This window comes from Musca autumnalis, unplaced genomic scaffold (genome assembly GCF_047663935.1).
Source record: "Musca autumnalis isolate F117 unplaced genomic scaffold, ASM4766393v1 scaffold_3, whole genome shotgun sequence".
Lineage (NCBI taxonomy): Eukaryota > Metazoa > Arthropoda > Insecta > Diptera > Muscidae > Musca > Musca autumnalis.
Genome location: NW_027411866.1, coordinates 236473139 through 236487930, shown reverse-complemented (window position 1 = coordinate 236487930; position 14792 = coordinate 236473139). Strand labels below are relative to the sequence as shown.

At 30.9% G+C, this 14792-nt stretch overlaps 1 protein-coding gene across 1 annotated transcript; it reads right to left on the bottom strand.

Annotated features, from left to right (window-relative positions):
• Window positions 1-13660: 13660 nt before the first annotated feature.
• LOC141398462 (uncharacterized) lies at window positions 13661-14659 on the bottom strand. The gene has a single exon (XM_073975747.1). It carries the CDS (start codon window positions 14657-14659, stop codon window positions 13661-13663), a length of 999 nt encoding a protein of 332 aa, XP_073831848.1.
• Between the last annotated feature and the right edge of the window lie 133 nt (window positions 14660-14792).

Below are 14792 nucleotides of genomic sequence, written 5' to 3'. Positions count from 1 at the left end.
GATTTTTAGTTGCACTCAGTCGCTTTTTAAAATGATTTATTTGAGATATTTCATTGTTTTATATTCATTATATTTCAATTTCATTAAGACTACACGGTGTGCCTTAACCAAATTTAAATGAAAAGTGCTTACACTGGAAAGTTTTGCAGATTCTGAAACTACAATGCTCATAGATGAGAAATATCAAGAAACAAAAAAATTGCCGGAGGGATTTTCGAATAAATCGCGATTTAAGTTCAATTTTTAGGGGTTCTTTATGTTTTCACGATTTTGATAATAGTTCGATAGTCACGGTGCGCTTTAACTAATTTTAAATGAAAGGTGCTTACACCTGTGAAGGTTTTGCAGATTCTGAAACTACAATGCTCATAGATGAGAAATATCTAGAAACAAAAAAAAATCGCCGGAGGGATTTTCAAATAAATCGCGATTTAAGTTCACATTTTTAGGGGTTCTTTATGATTTCACGATTTTGCTTCGAAACCGCGAATCCTATGTAAATGGGCCTAAGGAAAATGTTGTACCTGTGAAAATTCTCCACAAGATTGCTCTTAATGATATTTTTGTAGGCTTTACCGTTTTTTAGATATAGAAGTTCAAATTGAGACAATATCGTCTTCTTATAAAACAATATCATGCTCAGTGCGCCTTATCTAACTTTTAATGAAAACCGCTTACACATGGGAAGATTTCGAGGATTCTGAAACAGCAATGTTCATAGATAAGAAAAATAAGAAAACAGAAAACATCGCCGGAGGGATTTTTAAATAAATCGCGATCAATATTCACAATTTTAGGGGTTTTTAGGGTTTTCACGATTTTGCTTGGAAACCGCAAGTCGTATCGAAATGAATCTAAAGAAAATGTTTTAGCTGTGAAAATTCTGTACAAGACTGATTTTTAGGTTTTTTCTCAGATTTTACAATTTTTGCGATATAGAGGTTCAGTCCAAATTTTAAGGTTTTTATCTTAAGTCTTCAAGATTTTGCTTGGAAACCGCAAGTCATATCAAAATGGGACTAAAGAAAATGTTGAAGCTGTGAAAATTCTCTACAAGATTGGATGATTTATTTTTTCCTAGGTTGTACAATTTTTAAGATATATAAGTTTAATTTGGGAAATTGCAGTAATGACATTGTTTTATAAGGAGGCGATACAGTCAGAGCATTGTCTCAATATGAACCTCTATATCTCAAAAACTGTAAAACCTACGAAAATATCATAAAGGCCAATCTTATGGAGAATTTTCACAGCTACAACATTTTCTTCAGACCCTGTTATATAGGACTCGCGGCTTCGAAGCAAAATCGTGAAACCCTAAAGAACCCCTAAAAATGTGAACTTAAATCGCGATTTATTTTAAAATCCCTCCGGCGATTTTTTTTTGTTTCTAGATATTTCTCATCTATGAGCATTGTAGTTTCAGAATCTGCAAAAACTTCACAGGTGTAAGCACCTTTCATTTAAAATTAGTTAAAGCACACCGTGACTGTTTTTTCAAACAAAAATTTTCTACAAAAAACATGACTTTGTTAGTAATTTGAAAGAAACTAGACAAGGAGACCATAAATATTAATTTGAAGTTACCACAACTATTTTAAATACTCTTTTCCACATGGCCCTGATGTCTCAAATCAGTGAAAAATCCTCGCTTAATAGATTTTAACTTCTCCCATATCCTCAAAATGCATGCTTTCGAATCAATTTTCAAATTAATCGAAAAATCAATTCATAATATATTTCATGGAATGTATATTTATTCACTGCAAAGAACTAATGCAAAATGTGTGCTTAAGAAGCAAATTAGACAGTATCCTCACTGCACCATGCCCTTGTAAAAATCAAGACTTCTTTCACGTAAAAAGATGTAGTCGGAAATCACTTGCACTCATTATTCAACTACTTCCTTGGCTACAAACATTTTGTTAGGTATGACCAAAAATGTGACTTCGATGAAAGCGCAAAAGTTTTGCACTTTTGTACAGACGATACCTGAAAGAATAGGCTCATATAATGGACCTAATTTTGGAAGTCAAAATAGATTTTAAAGAAATAGTTTGAAGTCTGGCAGGGGAAGTGTCCAAAAATATTGTGAGATCCAAATTTTGGACAAAATCTGTAGATTTGTTCGAGAGTTACAATGGTTTGGGAAATTGCAGTCATGACATTGTTTTATAAGGAGACGATACAGTCAGTGAATTGTCCCAATTTGAATTTCTATATCTCAAAAACAGGAAAACATAGGAAAATATTATAAGAGAACAAGAATTTTCACTGCTACAACATTTTCTTTAGTTCCATTTGGATAGGGCTTGTGATTTTCAGCAAAACGGTCAAAACCTGAAATACCCTAAAAATGCGTTTTTTTATTTTTTTCGTCTATGAACCCAGGTGTAAGCTTCATTCGTTTAAAGTTGTTTCAAGAGCACCGTGATATACAATACAAATAACAGCAAATTTTAATACAATACCAAATAACCGAAGTTTGAGCATTAATTTCGTTTACGGTTGGTTTCAGCTACAAATACTGATAGGAAAAAATTCAGATGGGCATGCTATTTACAGCAGATATTATCACTTTATGATTCACAACAACAACTTTTTCTCCATTATTTTCTCCCACTATTTAGCAGTAAGTTAATATAAAATTGGAATACAAAATATTGATTAAGACAGTAAATCAATTTTCTAATTGGTTTTCGAGATATACTCCACGGAAAACCCTTGATATGTCGCACATATTGTCCAATAGACAGTTCATTTTATGTACTTCTAATCCGCACGATAATGATTTTGTAATCCTTTTGAATACGAATTCCAAAACACAGGCATGGCATAAGGAAGGAATTCAGTTTTACTGGAAGTTACTCTCAAAGAGCGTATTCAAACACAAAATTTTAAATATTTCTTCAGACAGCTTGTTGTTGTTGTTTAAACAGCTTGTTTTCAGTACAGAACCTTCAGAACAATATCAGTTTTCATTTGAAATTTCAAAAACAAAAATTATTCTAGAGACAAAATCGTAATAATTTGTTAAAGTAGCTCAAAAAATTTTGTCGGACCAAATCATTTCGGGGGGGGCCCGGGCCCCCCGTGCCCCCTCCTGCGTACGTCCCTGCAGCAAGGTAAAGCTGGGTACACATTGCCAGTTTTGAATGACAGATTAGCTCAAACATTGCTTGCTTGACAGTGTGACCGTCCATGTTTGTCGGTACACGTACATTTGGTTGATGAGCAGTCGAAAATCGACAAAAACTCTCATTAAAGAGGACATGGGTCGGAAGTATTATATCTCCAAAAATGTTCAAGGAAGATTTTCATTCATTAAAAATCCTACATGAAATTTTTCAGCTGAGGCAAAAACTATGAAAATACCTCTATTCCAGATATGTGCCTAAATAAAGCCAATCCGTCTCGAAATTGTTTAAAAACATTAAAATAGCTCATGAAACCGAGTTTGGAATATTGCTTTCCTTAAAGCGTTCGTGAAATTCTGGTCAAAATATAGTTATCATGTTTTATTTCATGCAATTCGGGATTATGTGAAAAATCGTCATTTTGGACCATAAAATCGTCAAATCGTCAATTTTCAATTTTAGGCCAAAAAATCGTCAAAATGACGATAAATCGTCAAATTCGGCAACACTGGTTGGCGTGCAGCAAAATGTAACATTTACCACACAAACACGGTAAAACATGACACATGATATGCGATTTGTGTGATATACGATGTGTGTGCACGAATGTACGTGAGTCTTTCGTCATGAATCAGGAAGACACGGCATTTATGATAAATGACTTTGCCAGAAAATCACATTACTTGGAGCAGAGTACATATTAGAAGAGCAGGAGATTCGGGACATAATGGAACAAATGGTTAAATGCAATGATAAGTGGATGTTGCAAAAATGTCAATGGCAGAGAAAAAGAGGGAAAATAAAGGTGAGTAATGGACATTTTATTATGTAAATTATATTATGTACTGTATTATGTAAATAAAAGAAAGTGGGACAAAATTCAATTACCAAAATTGGTACAGATTTCAAGCACAAACGATATTTTTAGTTTCACTTAGATGTGTATATTTCTTAATTATATCTAACTATTAATAATCTGTATTAATTATTATTTTTTAAAGCAGCAGCTCGCGAGCGGAGCTGATATGACTTCATACCAAATAACAACACGATTGATTTGAAATAAATACTTTTACTCTTGTTTAGGTATTATTTACAGCTTAAGAATCTGTATCCATCAACTTGGGCAAGCGTGGTAGCTTATAAGCTTTCAATGTTTGCTAAACGAATGAGAGTGACTTTATTGAAATTTGGTTTCATTTAAGTATTCAACATGAGAAGCGAGTAATTCAACTAGTATTACTTGTATACAAAAAGTATTAAGATTAAAGATGTAATTTTATGGTACTATTTACAAAATATGTACATGGTTGCACTATTAACCGTTGAATTCAAATATTTTAAATGTATGTCGCGTAGTAATAAGATCAATTTTTAATTTTTTAATTCTTTAATGATAATTTTTTAATTTCATTATTTAATTTTATAAATTTTTAATTTTTTATTTTTTAATATTTTCAATTTTTTAATTTTATAATTTTTAAATATGTAATTTTTTAAATTTTAATTTTTTAATTTCCAATTTTTTTTTTAATTTTTGAAATTTTTAGTTTTTTAATCCTTAAATTTTTAAATTCTAAAAATGTTTTAAATTTAAAAATTAAATTAAATCTTTTAATTTTTAATATTAAAAAATTGAAAAATAACGATATTTTTAATATTAAATTAATTTTTTAAAATTTAAAAAATTAAAAAATTTAAAGTTAGAAAAATAAATTAAACATTTTTTTTAATTTTAAATTTTTATTTTTGTAATTTCATTATTTTTTATGTTTTTCAATTAATAAAATTTTTTAATAAAAATTTGTTTAATTAAAAAATTAAAAATGAGGAAACTAATTTTTTAATTTTTAAATTTTAAAAACAAAATTAAAAAAATTAATCATTTAACAATTAAGAAATTCATAATGTTTTTAAATTGTTTTAATTTTTAATTAATTTTTTAAAATTATTTTAAATTTTTGTTTTTAAAATTTTTTAAAATTTAAAAGTTAATTTCTTAAATTTTTAACTTTTAAATTTTTTAATTTTTAAATTAAAAAAAATAATTCAAAAATTTAATTAATGGAAAATATAAAAAAATTTTATTAAAAAAATCAAAATTACATATTAAAAAATAGAAAATTTAAAAATTAAAAAACATTTTTAATTATTTATTTTATTTAATTTCTAAATTTTTAATTTTTTAAATTTAAAAATTAATTTCTTAAATTTTCAATTTTTAAATTTTTTAATTTTTAAATTAAAAAAAAAAATAATTAAAAAATTTAATTAATGGAAAAAAAATTAATTGAAAAAATCAAAATTACATATTAAAAAAATAGAAAATTTAAAAATTAATAAACATTTTTAATTATTCATTTTTTGTATTTTTCTAAATTTTTAATTTTTTAAAAATTAATAATATTTTTAATTTTTTTAATTTTCAATTAATTTTTAAAAATTTAAACAAAATAAATATTTAAAAATTAAAACATTACAAATATTTTATTTTTTGAAATTTTGCCTGTCAAGGCGAGGATCATTTTTAATGATTTTTATTAATTTTCTCGAGTGAGTTAAGCTTGATGATCGGAATTTTTTTGCAAGTGAAAAAGCCAAGGACTCGAACCCACACAGTCACCAAATTACGTGACCTGTTTTCGCTGTTAGTTGAGCAGCTCTTCAGACGTATCGACCTGGCTTTCCTTTTTCACTTGCAAAAATTTTCGATCATCAAGCTTAACTCTAAACGAGAAAATTAATAAAAATCATTAAAAATGATCTTCGCCCTTAAAAACTAAAAATTAAGGACTTAAGAAATTAATTTATTAATTTTTAATATTAAAAAATTAAAAAAATAACTATTAATTTTTTAAAAATTTTTAAATTTTTTTAATTTATTTTTTTTTTTTTAATTTTCTAATTTTTAATTTGTAAGTTTGACTTTTTCTAATTAATTTTTTTATGGTTGTTGGCGTTTTTTATTGTTGGACTGCAGAATTTTACATCTTGTGTTTATTTCAGCTTTAGTCCATATTTTGTTGTAATTCAATTGTTTGAATAACAACAAAATATTTTAAAGTGGATATGAAATTGATTAGTTGCGGGCGAAGGGTAGGGAATACTATAGTTTCAGTTGTCACCAAACAACTTCATCAATTCCCTTTTTCGCCGACTCTGTATCGATAAACAGGTCAATAAAGCCATCTAGCAAATTAAATAAAATGAGAAATTTGCTGTATGGCCCTAAAGCTGTTTACCCTACAATTTGAGTCGAACTAAAGAATTTCATATCCACCACTGTTTTTATGTCGTCTTTGCTTCGCAAAGAATACGAACATAGGAGTGTTGCTTCAATAAGCGGGGGTAAAAACAACAAGAAAGTTGTTTTTGCATTACGCATTGGTCAACAAGGCCGTGCTGATGCCTATTATTGTTGTTGGCGTTTTTTATTGTTGGACTGCAGAATTTTACATCTTTGTGTTTATTTCAGCTTCGGCGTCGGCGAAAAAGGGAACTGATGAAGTTGTTTGGTGACAACTGAAACTATAGTATTCCCTACCCTTCGCCCGCAACTAATCAATTTCATATCCACTTTAAAATATTTTGTTGTTATTCAAACAATTGAATTACAACAAAATATGGACTAAAGCTGAAATAAACACAAAGATGTAATTTTTTATGTTTTTCAATTAATAAAATTTTTTAATAAAAATTTTAAAAACAAAATTAAAAAAGTAAACATTTAAAAATCAAGAAATTAATAATATTTTGAATTGTTTTAATTAATTTTTTAAAATATTTTTAAATTTTTGATTTTAAAATTTTTTAAATTTAAAAATTAATTTCTTAAATTTTTAAGTTTTTAAATTAAAAAAAATTAATTAAAAAATTTAATTAATTGAATTAATTTTTCAACAAAAAACTTTTTATACCCAAACATCAATCGTCAGCTCGAAGTATAAAGGTAAGCAAAGAAAAAAGTTCAATGAGAAGTTTTTCCTTGGCAACCTAATACAACTCCGACGAAAGTGTCTGCGAAAACAATTCAAACCTCTTCCACTAGTATGTGTCGTCGAATTTTAACGAATGCACACACCGAAATTTGGTTGGTCTGCTTTACAGCAAAAACAACACACGCCGTGCCAGCGTCTTCAATTAGAAACATTGTGGCGTTTTTATTGGGATAGCGAGTCCTTGGCTTTCCTTTTTCACTTGCAAAAAATTTCCGATCATCAGCTTAACTCTAAACGAGAAAATTAAGAAAAATATTTTATTTATTTTATTCTTCAAATTTTTCTAATTTTTTATTTTTTTTAATTTGTAATTTTTTATATTTTAATTCTTAATTCGTAATTCATAACTCTTAATTCTTTCGTTTCACTTTTTTAATTCCTTAATGATAATTTTGTAATTTTTAAATTCAAATTTTATTTTTTTTAATTCTTTAATGATAATTTTATAATTTTATTATTTAATTTTATAACTTTTAAATTTTTTTAACTTTCTAATTTTTAAAATGTATTTTTTCTAATGTTTTAATTTTTTAAATTTTAATTTTTTAATTTCCTATTTTTAAATTAAAAATGATTTTTATTTTATTTAAATTTTAAAAGTGATTTTAATTAAAAAAAAAATAAAAATAAAAAAATCATGAAATTAATTTTAAAATTTAAAAAATTTTAAAATAAAACATAAAAAAATATATTTTTTCAATTTCAATTTCAATTTCTGTTTATTGCGTATAATATACAAAATTATTAACATTTAACATTGGGAGGGAAGAGTTTAGAAATACATAATTTCTGTTCTACTTTAATATTTTGTTGTGGTTTTTGTAATATGGTTTATATAATACTTTTGATCAATGTTTTTGGGAAAATGCAAAAAAAAAAAACCCCAATGAACTAATTTACGTTAAGTGTTAAAATTACGATGAAACTATGTCATTGATATGAATGTGTTGAGACAATTGGCATCTTTCTCTGAAATTTTTCGTCAGGGTGTTGATTCTATCCTGCACCAAATCGAAACCACTCAGGGTATGTAGTCTTCTTGTTGAATACAGCCAGGGTAGGTTGAATATCATCTTAAGTATCTTGTTTTGTGAAACTTGTAGTCTTTTTATATGACAACTTGCGGAAGATGCCCACACAGGTGCGCAATAGAACATAATAGGTTGAAAAACTGCTTTGAAAATTATAATCTTGTTCTCCAGACTTAGTTCTGATTTCCTGTTTATTAAAGGGTACATAACCCTGGTGATTTTATTGAGTTTGTCTACAATGTATGGAATGTGATATTTAAAATTCAATCTTTTATCAAGTATAGTGCCGAGGTAATTAACATTTTCTTTCCAATCAATGCTGTAGTTGTTGAATAGTATTGGCCGTTGAGGAACAAAACATGATTTGCGCCTTCTTGTAAAAAAATTGCCTCCGTTTTCTCATGATTTAGTAGAATTTTCCATTTGTGAAAGTAAGAGCTCAGCTCATTTAAGCCATGTTCCAATTTATTTAATATATTAGACGCATACACGTCTGAACATAGTATAGAGGTATCGTCTGCAAACATAAATGTAATGCATCCAGACAGTGATGGAATGTCAGAAGTATAAATATTATACAAAATAGGCGATAGACATGATCCTTGGGGACATCCCGCGTTGGTATAAATTTCCTTGGAAAAGGAAGAACCAATGAACACTTTGAATGATCTTTTGTAAAGAAAGTTTTGTATCATTCTAATAAGATGTATTGGGAAATTAAGTTTTTTCATTTTGTATATTAGACCGTTATGCCAAACTGAGTCGAAGGCTGCTTTAATGTCTAATAAAACCATACCAGTGGATTTTCCCTCACTGAAATTTTTGGAAACCAAATTTTTAATTTTTAATAGTGGTTGTGCTGTGTTATGTTCTTTCCTGAATCCGAACTGATGGGGAGGAAGTATATTATTAATGTTTATAAAATCCAAAATCTTTTCTTTTATAATCGTTTCCAGTATCTTGCTTAGAGATGACAATAGACTAATCGGTCTATAGGAAGCTGGATTATCAGGAGACTTATTAGGTTTAAGCAACGGAATTGTTTTTGAACATTTCCACTCCAAAGGGAAGAATGAATGTTTAAGGCAGGAATTTAAAATATTCATAAGATAAATTTTTCCCTTTTTTGGCAATTGTTTCAAACATTTGTTATTTATACAATCTAATCCTGGTGATTTTCTGTCCTTCAATTTCCTTAATAAGGCATTAGTGTGATTAATATTTATCAGGATGCTATCATCGACATCCGTATTCAAGGATTGTAATTCAAGCATGGTTGCATTAATCTCAGTAATAGTTGTATGATCACTTAGATGATTTGACATGTTATGAATGTTTTGAAAATGCGCAGCAATTATTTCACATTTATCCAGCTGTGAATAGTAGAAATTATTGTTTTGGGATAAAGTTGGTATATTTTGTGTTTTCCTCTTCAAAATTTTTGAAATTTTCCATAGTGGTTTGGATGAAGTGTCTATTTCAGATAGTGTTTTATTCCAATACTTATTTCTGAATGCCATTAATTCACGATTTATTTGTTTGTTCAGGCGATTCATATGGAGCCGATCACTAACGTCTCTGAACCTTTTAAAATTCCTTTTATAAACATTTCGGTGTTGTATTAATATTTTTATATAATTTGGTATAGTGCTTTTTGGTATACCTCTAATACTTTTAGGAGTACTGTAGTCTACGGCTTCTTTTATTACATTTGTAAATGTACAAACCATTGTATCAATCTGATTTGTATCATGACATAATATGGGTTCTCCAGATGTTAAAAGATTGTTGTTAATAAAATTTTTAAATCTGGACCAGTTAGTTTTGCTATAATTATAGTGGACATTGTTCGAAATTCGAATATTTATATCTACTTCACAGATAACTGGGAGGTGATCGGAGCTAAGATCATTTATAGCTTTTATCGAAACCACATTTTGGGAAATGTTTGTTAAAAATACATCTAGATTTGAAGGACATCTCCTCGAATCTGCTGGAATGTATGTCGAGTTTTGTGGAGAAACAATTTGTAAATTATTATGCTGGAGTTTATCATAAAGTAAATTTCCCCAAGCATTATTTCTTGTGCACCCCCAATATGAATGCCTGCAATTAAAATCTCCTCCTAATATAAATTTGTTTGAAGGGTCGGTTAACTTACGAACATCTGACGAAAACCGATTTCTAGTATCAGCATTAGCACGTCCTCCTGGAAAATAGCAGGAATATGCATAAAAATATTCATCGCCTGAATATATTTTCAATCCTATATTTTCAATAATAGCAGTATTTATCGGTGATATTAGTTGGTGACGAATGTTTTTCCTGATTATAATTGCAACTCCGCCTCCTCTCCCATATTCTCGGTCTTTTCGGAAGGCGAGGTAGCTTCTATTTTTTAAAGATGTATTGGTATTTAGCCATGTTTCGTTTAACATGCAAATATCGATGTTGTGTTTTTTCTAAAAAGAGAAGTAATTCTTCTTTTTTATTTCGGATGCCTCTGGCATTCCATATCATTATTTTTAAATTTGTTGTGCTCATTTTAAAAACTTGAAAGCAAGTGCTGTGATGACATCAAATTGATCGGCTTTTGTTTTACATTTGTTTAAGCTTGAGATTAACTCCATAGTAAGACTCTTCATTTCCTCCAGACTGAAAAGATCGTTGTGCGTCTGGTTATTATTTGGTGTGTTAGTCCAACCAGGAAAATTACGATTTTCTGGTTGATTTAATTTATTTGGAAAAACATTATTAAAGTTTGTTGTAGTATCAAATTGAGTTGACTGCCTTTTGACCTTAGGTTTTTCATAACGTTTTCTTATTTCAACGAACTTTAGACGACTTGGGCAATCCAGTGACGAAGATTTGTGATCCCCATTACAGTTTGCGCATTTTTGAAAGGTAACTGTACATTCTGAAGTTTTATGTTTTCCTGCGCAATTTGCACAAAATGTTGTAACTCTGCAACGGTTTGATCCATGACCAAACATTTGGCAGTTATAACATTGAGTTATTTTTCCTCTGTTGGGTTTTTGATATTCCCAACGGATTTTAAGATGATTTATATCTGAATAATTTTCACGCAGTTCCTTTAGGGTAATTGTTTTCTTTTGGAAATAAACAACAAATATTATATTTTCCTGGGATAAATTTCTGGATTTTTTTACCACCAGCTTGACATCAACGCACTTTAAACCCATTTCAAAAAGGTTATTTTTAACGATGTTTGGATCCATTTTATCAAGATTTATTAAAATCACCTTATAAGGTTTTTCATTTTTGGGTACGTAAGTGAAGTACTCCATTTTAAAGTTATTTGTTAAAGCATCGCACATGGCGGCGTAATCTTCCTTTTTACTTAGGAAGACTTTTAATCCAATAGATATTTTCCTAATGGAATAACATGTAATTTTGAGTAGTCGGCACATTTCGTGCACTTGTTCTACTTTGCATTTTAGAATGGTAATCGGAGGCAATTTCTCTTTGACAGTGTTATCGATAATTGTGTCTTCATTGACTTCATCGATATCATCAGGGTCCACCACTTGTAGTGGGAGAAAGTAGTTTTGATTACTCTGAGAAGAACTGTTATTCTTCGGTTTTTTAGTCATGTTTATATGCCTCTTCGAGGCAACAACATTGTCGTCGCACCGTCTCTTAATTTTGCACTATTTAATTGTTTTTGTTTGCTTAATTCTCTCGAATCGTAAGAAGAAGAAGCATGAATAGCTGTATTTTAAAGTTTTTTTCTTTCAGTTTAACCATCCATGATAATCGTAATTATCATTTTAAGTAGCCTGTCATTACTCTTCCTTAATTCGAAAACATTTTTCAAAATGTTAACACCAAATTCTAATGCAGTGCCGCCGCAGCATAGTTTGCATGTTGTCAAATGTCAAAAATCATTTCAAACAATTTACAGCCATTTGAAGCCGTCTTCGTCTAAGCCAGCCAGAACAAAGAATGCAAACGATTTCGAATGGATGATGATGGAAAATGATAAATGGCAAAAATACAAAAGAACAAACAATGACTGAAAGAGAATTCATACGAATTGGGTGTTTTAAAAACTGCTAACATTAACTGTAAAACATTATCCAAATTTCAAGATGGCTCGTCTTTTTTCATTGATTTTGTCATCAAATCATTATAAAATTATTTTAGCTGCTAGCAGATATTTTCAATGACAATTATAACGAAATTTTGTTGTGTAATACCCTTACCCTTATGGCTGTAGATGGTGTTCAAAACTCAGATAATTTGAAGTCGAAATAGCCATTTCCATCCATCCGTCTCTCTGCGATTTTTCCTGGCCAAAATTCAGTAACTTTTATCGGAAAGAGATATTTTAATAATTTCGACAGATAACATCTTCAACCTTCCTGAAATCGCTCATGTGCTTCTTCTGTCATTAGCGATATTCTTGACTTGGTCCCATGTCTTGTTGTGGGCTTCGTATTCCTGTTTGACCGTTCTTATCCAAGTGGTTCGTGGATCTAGGTCCATTTGCGATTCTTTATTTCTTTCTCAACTAGTACATTGTTGGTACGTTCTAGCAGTTCGAATGTTGTTATTGTGTTGGGCCAATATATGCGTAGTATTTTTTTAAGACATCGGTTTATGAACGTTTGGAGCTTCTTTATATTGGATTGTGTGTAGCCCCACGTGGTGGAGCCATAAAGCAGTACCGACTTCACACTGCTGTCGAAAATTCTGAGTTTAGTTTTACGGCTTATGTTATTGGATTGTCATATTTTATGGGGCACTTGAAAGGCTACTCGGGCTTTGTTGATGCAAGCCAATATATCTTCTTCAGATCCGCCGTTCGCTGATATTATGCTTCCGAGATAGCTGAAGGTATCGACATTTTCTATATCAGTTCCATTTACGGTCAGAGGAGTCGTTACATTTGTGCCAATCCTCATCATTTTTGTCTTCTTGATGTGTACCTTGAGACCTATGCTTGCTGCTTTCATAACCAGTTTGTTTAGTATTTCCTGAATATCCACAAAACGGTGGGCCATCAGGCAAATATCGTCAGCGTAGTCAATGTCATTAAGACGATCGTTGAGGTTCCATCTAATGCCATAAGGAGCTTCTATATTTGTTCTTTGCATCAGATAATCGAGCATTATAAGGAATAAGGTTGGTGATATTATGCATCCTTGTTTAACACCGGCAGTAGGAGAAAAATGTGGGCTTTCTTCACCATAAAAACGTACGCAGCTGCTAGAGTTTCTGTAGAGCTCCCAAATGAGTTCCAATATTTTGTTGGGAATACCATTGAGGGCCAGGATGTTCCATAGCGCGTCTCGTGACACAGTGTCAAAGGCTCCTTCGAAGTCAGCAAAAAACTAAATATAATGGCGAGTTGTATTCTCTGGACTGCACAATTATAATGCGCAAAGTGTTTATGTGGTCAGCACAAGATCTTTCAGGGCGAAAACCAGCTTGTTCGCATCGTAGCATATTTCCCACAGCTGGGCGTATCCTATGCCGGATCAGCGTTGCCATGAGTTTGGTAATAGGAGTTTAATAGAGTGATACCTCTCCAGTTTTTGCACTCTTTTAGATCGCCTTTTTTTGGAATTGTTATTATGACCCCCCTCTTCCAATCGTCTGGTATTTGCAAGGTTACCCAAACGTTTCGAATGATAGGAGTTAGTATATCCGCCAGAGTTGGTGCACCATATTTTATTAGTTCTGCCGGTATATCGTCGGGGCCGCTGGATCTGTCGTTTCTCAAAGCTTCAAGTGCTGTTTTAATCTCCCCGCAAGTTGGTGGATGAGTTGGGATATCACGTCTTGTGTTCCGTCTCGAGAGCATGGAGATCATTTGATATTCGTTTTGGTGTTGTGCTGGTTGATTTTCCATAAAGAATTCACGCCAATGATTTAGCAGTTCGGTTGGTGTGGTGAGTTCCTTCCCGTTTTTATCCTTAATAGAGGCAGTGCTCCTGATGTTATTACCACCTAATTTGTTTATTGCCGAGTAGACTTGACGCATGTTTCCAATAGTTGAGGCTTGCTCAGCTTCGTCTACGATGTTGTTGTAATATTGTTCTCTGTCTATGCGTGCAAGATGTTTGACGCTCGCAGCTGATCTTCTATACTCCGCCTTTGTTGCAGCTTTTTCGACGTCAGTGTGTGCAGAATCCATGCGTGTTTTTAGTGATTTTCTGTTATTTATTTCAGACCATGTTAAGTCGCTTATCCATGGTTTTCTGCGTTCTGTTGCACAGACAAGGACAGACTGACCGCTTTGCTTAGCATGTGCTATGGTTTCCCTTGTTGTTGCTTCGTTTATTCCTTCATATAATCTCATTTCGGAGTTGTATGCTTCACGCGTGGTTTGGTTTTGAAGTCTTTCTAGGCTGTATTTGTGGGGTTTCTTTTTCTTCTTGATGGCGGCAGGGCGAAGCCTGAAGGTTCCAACAAATAGTTGGTGGTCACTATCGATGTCTGCTCCTCGTCTCGCCTTCAGATCCATTAATGAACCCACGAAAAGTTTGCTCGTCAGGGGATTGCCACGTATATTTGTGAATATCTTTATGCTTGAATCTAGTGCCACCAATATATAGACAATGTCGTGAGCAAAAGTCTACGAGTCGGTCACCGTTCTC

Excerpts from the sequence above, each read along its gene's own strand:
- LOC141398462 (XM_073975747.1), bottom strand. The coding sequence starts at position 14,659 with ATGGATCTGAAGGCGAGACGAGGAGCAGACATCGATAGTGACCACCAA.